This window comes from Gavialis gangeticus, unplaced genomic scaffold (assembly GCF_001723915.1).
Source record: "Gavialis gangeticus isolate Ggan-Ray unplaced genomic scaffold, GavGan_comp1, whole genome shotgun sequence".
Classification (NCBI taxonomy): Eukaryota; Metazoa; Chordata; order Crocodylia; family Gavialidae; genus Gavialis; species Gavialis gangeticus.
This window is the reverse complement of record NW_017729018.1, coordinates 11601954-11610194: the sequence shown is the minus strand read 5'-3', so window position 1 is coordinate 11610194 and position 8241 is coordinate 11601954. Positions and strand designations below refer to the sequence as shown.

Genomic DNA, 8241 nt, shown 5'->3' with positions numbered 1-8241 from the left:
GGTGAGGGATGGAGTGGAGCAGGCTTCCAGGCTGGGATGGGGTGGGGGGAGGCAGGCGGTAGGTCTTGCCTGCGGAGCTGCGAGAGGCACCATGGCGGAGGCAGCAGGCAGGTGCTCCCTGGCCAGGGCGGCCAGCACGCGCTCACGGCAAGGGGCACGTTGTCACGGGAAGGCAACGTGGACGGAGGGGCAGGACACCTGGGTTTTGCTCCCAGCTCTCCGTGAAGGGCGCCGGCAGCTCAGTTGGCAATCGCAGGGGAGCAGGGCTCACACACCCTCTGGTCTCACCTTGGCTGGGTCCTTCCCGCCCCCCGCCGGGGTTTGCCAGTGGCCCCTTTAGCCGAGCTGTGGGACTGGCTGCGCGGGGCTGAGTGTACCTTGCTGGGAGCCAACGCAGGGGCAAGACTTCAGGGCTCCGGCCTGGGGATCCGGAGGGCCGCCTCTATGGCCGTGGGTCTGTCCCCTGCTCGACAGGCCACTCCGGAGGCCCCCCGGTTGCTTTGGGCCTCGCGTCCATCGTGCCCTGACATGATGCCATGGGGCTTTGCCATGCACATGAGCGCTTGTATCCACCTACACAAACACACACCCACGCACACGCACACGCACACGCATACGCATGCAGCCTATGACCCAGCCGGCAGCAGCTGCAGACAGATGGATGCCTTTGCAAAGTGTCTGGGGCTTTGCCTTGCTGCCCCGCTCCTCCCACCCATGTTCTGGCTGTTGTTTTAACCTAATCTCTGCCCCGGTCACGGCTTCGATAGCCGGGAGCTCGGGGGCAACATGTGGCTCTTCTTCCTCCGAAGCAGCCGCAGTGACCCCCAGTGACACGGCCCTGCGCCCCACTCGGGAACTGCACACCGCGGGAGAAACGGTTGCCCCTGATCTCCGTGGCCTGCTACGCCAGAGGAGCGATGGGACCCACGGGGGGGCATGGACCCGTAGGTTTGGTCCGAGTGTGGCACAGACATCCCCATTTGACGTTATCCTCAGGCAGCCGCTTGAAATGCGTTCGGTGGGTCCCAGCCAATGTCCCAGGGGGCAACAGCCCACAAAGAGCCCTGCCTCCCTCCGTGCAAGCTGCCCCTTGACCCGCTTGGCTGGCAATCTCCGGGGGAGAAGCCAAGGTCATTAAGGAGGTGGGCGGACGAGTCTGCGGGTCACTCTCTGCCTCTTGTCCCCAGGGCCGTCCTTCAAACCAGAAGCAAACGGCGGGGGGGAACGTTTTGGGGAGAAGCCAGCCATGGAAAGCTCTGTGTCTCTGCCCGGCTGGAGTCCTGCGGCCAAGATTGAAGGTCTCTTTCTAAAAGATACCCTCCAGCGCAACCACAAATTGCCAGGAATTACCGGTTGAAATTCTCCAGCCCGGGCTAGGTAGGAGGTCAGATCCGTCGAGCCCCGCCGGGACTCCAGCTCTAGGCCTCTGCGGCCGCCTCCAGCCCGTTAAGACTCGACCGGAAGGAAAACGAAGATGCTTGACTCGTCTTATTCTTTTTTTAATGATAACCCAAAATGTACCATAGCCATAAAATGCCTCTACCAGTCTGGGATGGGAGAGGTCCGTGTTACGCTGCACGGTTCTAACCGATGGGGACACAACCATACAAAAATAGAAAATAGGGGATTTTTAATATATATATATATATTTATATATATATCATATTTATATAAAGGCAAAAGTTCCCGGATTGCACAGTGTCGGAGGTGACGCGCTATGTACACAGCAGCGCAGGGGATGTACAAAATAAATACAGGAAAGGGGGGGGAGGCAGGTGTAGCAAGAAGCTGTGGGGCCAGCGTCCAGTTCGGACAGCAGGGAGGTCCATGCGGTGCTCAGCGATGAGGAGGGCAAGGCCCCGCTGTGCAGGACAGAAGGGTCCCTGCCCCAAAAGCAGGGCCGGGCAAGCCCTGGCAGTGGCATGGCCCGGGAGATAAGCCTTGCCCGCCGGTGCCCGGGGCAACCCGCCCAACTCCCTTGTTCCTGGGGTTGTTGCACACAGCACTCGGCAGCCGGAGCGGGGCAAGGGTGGTACGCGGGGAATACTGTCTGGGAGTGGGAACAACATCAAGTGACAGGCAGAGCCTGGGCCAAGCCCCTTCTAGGTGTAACAGGCTGGAGGGGGAGTGATGGGCTTTGAGAGCGTGCGGAGTCGAAGCTCGTGTGAAGCACGCCACTAGCCACCAGCCAAGGGAGCCCAGCCGCCTGATGCCCCGCTCTCTGCCCAAAAATGCCACCCTGACTTTGGTCACCGTGCTCTGGACAAGCATCGGCAGCTGCAGTGGCGCGGACCAGCTGTGTCCACAGACAGTCGCTGCCAAAAAAAGAGGCCTGAACTAATCCCCTGATCCATGCACCATGGACCCCAGGCTCCGAAGTCAGATGGAGGAGATGGTGCAATGCTCTCAGCATGGGGCTCTGTCACCCCACCCCCCGCCCCAGCCGTGCGGTGGGACATCCACAAAAGCGATGAGCCTGCTGCAGCCTAGAGGGGGATCTTAGCTCAAGCAACAAAGGCTCCTGCATTTAGCCCCCAGGCTCCCAGGCTCCTTGCCTAGCCGACAACCCAAGCCAGCGTGCCTGGTTGCACCCACTCTGCACAACGCAGAGGCCTGGACAGTGGACGAAGCTGGGTCCCCTCCCCGTTTTATACTCTCTGCTTGCAAACCCAGCTCCAGCAAGGGAACGTGGGTCACCCTCCCTCCCATCAGCCACCTGCTCCAAGGGGAGGGGAGCACGGCAAGTTCCCCCACGCACTGAGCTGCAGGCAGGAAGCGTCTGCGGACATGGCACTAAGAGGGAAGACAAGTGAATAAATAAGCCCAGGTCTGTCGTCTAGGGGCGAATGTACAGCGTGGGCCCGACTGGTGGTGGCAGCAAGCGTAGAAATGCCCCCATCCTGCTTCAAGTCCCCAGCAAAGAGGACAGATGGGACCAGACCGGGCCCACCTCGCCGGTCCTCTCTGCTTTCCATGGGGAGCAGAGCATAAATTAAAGCAACCCTGAGGCTGCTCTAACTTACGCCGGGGTCCAAGCTGCCTCAGCAGCGATGGGGAGACCCCCCGACTCCACGCCCTCCCACCTCTACACCCCGATGGCAGGAACGGAGCGACTGAGAGCGGGGGGGGCGCATCGGCATAACATAAACAGCTATAAATAAGGATCTTTTATCTTAATAAATATCGGGTATATGGTTCGTACAATATACACATAATGCCCCTAGCTCCCGGGTTCGGCCTCTTGGCGCACAAGGAAAGTTTCACACGTAGTTTTCTTCAGCATCGTCCTCATCTGGGGAGTATTTAGGCACAGCTGGAAATGGAGCCAGAGAAGAGAGAGTAAGATGCCGGGAAGCACCGAGACAGACTGTGGGCACAGGCAGCTCCAGGGCCTGGGGACAGCCGTGGGGGTCACTGGTATACCGGGGGGCAGGAGAAGAAGAGCCACAAGTCACCACCACCCACGCTGGGGCTGGTTTTCCCCCAGGCCACAATGCGCCCATTTTATACAGCGGCTGAGCTCCCGTATCCCCCAGACAGGGCCAGACTCATGGGAGACGCTGGTTTGATGCCAACCCTTCGCCACAGGCCTGGAAATGCCACCGTGATGGCACCCGAGCTCTGGTGGGAACAGGCCCATTGCTCTGGCATGACATCCCCACCTCCCCATGCTCAGCGAGAAGCAGAAATCGTGCTGGGCCAGCAGTAAAATGAGAGGAGCAAAGAGTCTGGGAACCATTTATCACCCCCGACAGCGCTGGCTCCACTGCATCTCAATGCAAAGCCAGGTGCCACGGAAGGACCTGCTACGAATTGACCCCCCAGCCAGGACCCCATCTGTCCCGGCAGAGATGGGCGACTTACCCAAGCAGCTTCCGTAGTGACGGACGCCAATGGATCTGCCCAGGAAGCAGGTCGCCCGCCGCAGGTGGCAGGCAGATGGGTAGGTGACGTTGTTGTTGCCGCACAGCGCGCGGTCCAGGCTGGTGGGCTCGGGGCAGGGGGCCGCCCGGCACATCACGCAGTGGGCGCTGCCCGTCTGGTCCACCACACAGGTGTGGGTCCCGGGACACACCACACTGGAGCAGGACTCTGGAGGAGCAATCAGAGGCGGCCGATCAACCGGGAGGTCTGTTCTCGGGAGGCCACCGGCACATCCGGAGGGGCAGCCTGGGCCAACCTCTGCTCTCAGGGTGAACCAGCACTACACCGGAGTAACCAACACCCTACAAATAAACTGTTTCCCCTCTTCCTTTCCCCCATGCCGCCCAGGACACGGCCTATACTGCTACTGCCTCTCTTTGCCTGCAGAAGGCAGAGGACTAGGATGGGCGTTAGTTCGGTGTTTCTCAACCCTTTTAGACTCCAGAGCTCCCCTGGTTAGACACCAGGACCCTCTTAGGAAATGCTGTTACCCAGCACAGCTGAGGGCAGGTGCCCTGAAAGCAGCTGGGAGCTCAAATACGCAGGCTGGGATGGGAAGGCATCAGCACGGCAATGCCAGGCCTCCGGCTTGAGACAGCGAAGGGCGCTGCATTGGGCTCCGGGGGCATTGGCTGCGCTGCGTAAGGATTTAGGGAAAGCGGCCGGCCAGACCTGAGCTCGGCTTGGCCCCGGAGGCGCCCAGAGCTACAGCAGCCGGAGGTGCATGGGCGCTCCCACACCCCACCGCTCCCGCTGCAATGCTTTGGTCCCTTCACCCAAGCCACGCAATCCCCACCCGATTTAATCAGCAAGGGCAAGGCACGGGCCAAGCCAAGCTGGAGCTGCACCTCCAGATGAAGGCAGAGGGCTGGGCTCCTCCTTGGCTGGTCACGGGGCTGCCGGCCCAGCCGACACGCAGCCAGGGTGAATTTCTGCACGGACACCCCCGCCCGCAGCCTCCGTATTCACACAGGCAGACAGGGGCACGGCCGGCGTGCGTCATCACTGCCGGGTTGTTATAAACAGTCTTCTGCTGGGGTTTACAAACTCCAGCTCCTTTGTGCGCTGGGTGGGGAGGTGGCTCCGCGCACAAATTCCCAGCTCAGATTTCTGCCCCCGGATTGGACTCCGGAGGGGGCCCTGACAGGCAGGAATGTCAGACACGGGGGCTGGCAAAGCGAAGCCTAATGCCGCTGACAGCTCTTGGCAGGGGTGCCGTGTTTTGCTGGTCTGCCCTTTTTTTTTTAAAAAAAAGAGAGAGAGCTCGATGCTTCCAAGTGACCTTTCATGAGCTGTTATTCTTCAAGCCAGGGGGTATGCAAGACCCACCGGACACTGGCGAGTATCCGAAGCTGCTACCGTACTATAAAATAACAGACGTCCCATCCCATTCTGCGCATCCTATGCTGGTAAATACAGAGTTCAGAGATGCTTAAAGACCCCTCCGTGCCTTCGGTGAGCCTGCGGCCGATGCCCTGTGACCTCACCGCCACTCCTGTCATTTTTTGAGGACACAGATGTTTTCGCCTTGCTGTGCTGCCATCTGAATCTAAAAGGCACGGGGCAAAGGAGGCTTGAGCTTATGTCCTGGGTACTGCAGGCTGTCTGGGGTCAATACTATACCCTATGCAATGCACAGTGGTGTCCAAAGAGATATGGTGCCATGCTCTGGTGAAGACCTGCCTCGCCTCACCCCAGAGCTGGCTGCATCTCCAGGACAGAGAGTACAGCCATATCTCGGTGTCCAGATCTCTCTGGGATGCTTTGACTTGAAAGAAGCCCACGGCCTGGGGGAACGCACCTGACACGCCAAAGCCCATTTGGGTTTGTCCTTTACCCAGCTCGCAGCGTAGCACCCCCGAGACCAGTTCCCCGATGACAGCAGACAGCAGGAGCCCCGGGAGCTCCCCCCCAACCTCGTCTCTTTGTCTTTCTCCAGCAGAAATCTTAACTTAACAGGCAACTTTCTTCCTTCTTCATCCCTCCCCTCCTCCCCCATCCCTGGAGCCGCGTCTGATGGAGCACAGCTGGTATAAATGATCGGTGCTCCGAACTCCAGCCACTCGCACAAGCTGGGGACCTGCTCCCCTGATCTGGGAGGCTCTGCACACCCCTGAGAGTCCCCCCCCCGTTCCCTAAGCCCAATCCTCAGCTTATCTGCACTCGCACTCCCGTAACTGTGATGCTGCTGCCAGGAGAACAAGAGAGAAGCCGTGAGGGCAGCATTTCAGCAGTTACTCCACTGAGGGCTGAAAGCCTCGGGGTTACAGCCTGTCACCTTGATCTATGCTGGACAAAGCAGGCCCAGCGGGAACAAGCTTTGCACACAGAGGAGTACAAGCAGGCTGCTCAGTGTCGCACGCGTCTGGCTTTTACCAGCCACTTGGGAGGTCCGCGGAGGGTGCCAGAGACCTACAGGCCTGCTGCTTCTCTCTGGCTCAACTCCTGGCTTGCTCACAGCTCAGGGACCCCCAGGTCCGGGCACCAGGGACTGTACTAGTGGGCGTATCTAGTGGATATATCGCTGCCCCGGTGGAAGGGGTTGGCTGCTCGCAGGGAATTCCCAGCGTGAGAGGAGCTGGGCGCCGGCACGGACTCATGTGCCCTGATCAGGGAAGGCACCGTGCCCCAGAGCTTGGAGGGTGCCGCAAAACCCAGTGGCGTGCTGGGAGAGCCCGGGCGCCCCACGTACTTTTGCATTTTCCCTGGTACATCACTTCCAGGTCGGGGTGGTCTCTGCACTTGACCGTCAGCAGCTCGCACTCGTCCCGGTAGGTGTAGCCGTCGGAGCCGCACACCTGCAGCTTCCTGGGCAGGCGGGAGCAGTCGGGGGCGCAGGTGCACTGGGGGCGGTCGTGCTTCATCTTGCAGACCTTGCCGGGACCACACACCACCCCCTCGCAGGACTCTGGGGATGAGAGAGGGGTCACTCCCATGCTAGCAAGGCTCCTCCAGGCAGCTCGGGACAGCCCCCACCAACCGAGCCGCAAGCTGGCCCGCTGGGCCAGGACGGACCTGGCTATAGGGGCAATGCTGCTCCAGCTACTGCTGGTCCGTCTCTGCCGACGGCAGGCACAGCACCGAGGGCAACCCCGGCTGACCGTCTCCATCACTGCCCGGCACAGCACACCAAGGTGCTCTGGCGGGTCACCCAGCTCCGCCTGTGCAAATGATGTCCCCTGAGGCCCATCCTGCTTGAGGCTGCCAGCTGCACCAGCCGCACAGCTGGCCCGGGCCTCCGAAGGCCAGCAGGCTTCCTTTGCTTCTCATGCAATGGAAAATCCTCAGCAGCCAGCGCCCGGGACCCTCCCACCGCCTGGCCTTTGCGATCAACACATCCCCTCCGTCAGACAATGCCGGGGCCTGTTCTGCGGCAGGACTCCGTGACTCGAGGCTGGAGCTCGCGGAGACCCCGTCTGGGCCGCCCGGGGGGGGCCAGGCGGGGGGAGGCCGAGACAGACAGCGGCATTGTCGCGTGGGGTCACACCCTGGCAGGCGTCTGTCTGGGTTCAAAGGGCCCCTTGAGCTGGTGTGCGTGCGTGATGGGCACAGGAATTTCCCCCGAGCGGGGGAGAGCGCTGGGAACCCGGCCGGGCTGGGAACCAAGCCTGGCGCGGGTCACGGGCTGGCGACCGCCGCGGGAGGGCTCAGGAGATGGGGGCCGCTGGGTGGGAGAGAAACCCCCTGACACAAGACCAACTGCTGACCCTGTCTGATCCCGGAGGGGATGCGGAAGCATCTGCATTGCAGCTGGAGCTGGGGCTGGCGTGGTGGGTCCCTGGATCTGTTCGGGGGGCGCATCCCCGTGCCCCAGGCACCAGGTGGGATGGTCCCAGGAGGGTCTGTGCCAGGGCTTGCTTGCAGGCAGGGGGAAGAGGCAAGCCTAGGGGGGCTCTGCCCGCACCCCATTCATTGCACTGCTGACTCGTGGCCCGAGCACGTGTCCTGCGGGAGCTGGAGGCACATGTCCCTGCTCGTCTCCCCAAGCCCCGGGGCTTTGACCTGGCTGCGGAGCTGGAGCAGGATGTGTCGTGCCCGTAGCTGAGGCCCGTCATAGCCTGGAGTAACCTCTTCCCAGCAGGAACCAGAGCACAAGAGAGGTCATCTCTGCTGCTCTTTGCCAAGGCCTCTGGCTCATGCCCCAGCAGCCCGGGAAGTGCGTGGCACTAGCACTGCCTGAATGGGGTAGACGGGGGCGGTTGTTCCTCCTCTGGCTTTAGGTTGGTCCTGATCCCCACTCTGAGACCCCCCACCCCACTGGGGACAGCTGGGCGCAGGGCACCATGCAAAGGTCCAGCAGATCTTTGATGGAAACCA

General features: G+C 61.2%; 1 protein-coding gene across 1 annotated transcript in view; it reads right to left on the bottom strand.

The window, feature by feature from the left end:
- Positions 1-1494: 1494 nt before the first annotated feature.
- FSTL3 (follistatin like 3) overlaps positions 1495-8241 on the bottom strand; it is a 15064-nt gene continuing 8317 nt past the window's right edge. The window contains exons 3-5 of the mRNA XM_019513153.1: positions 6617-6832; positions 3865-4092; positions 1495-3313 (exon numbers count right to left, since the gene is read on the bottom strand). Of these exons, the coding sequence (XP_019368698.1) occupies positions 3261-3313; positions 3865-4092; positions 6617-6832 (497 nt within the window). The 3' untranslated portion in view covers positions 1495-3260. The remainder of the gene's footprint in view (positions 3314-3864; positions 4093-6616; positions 6833-8241) is intronic.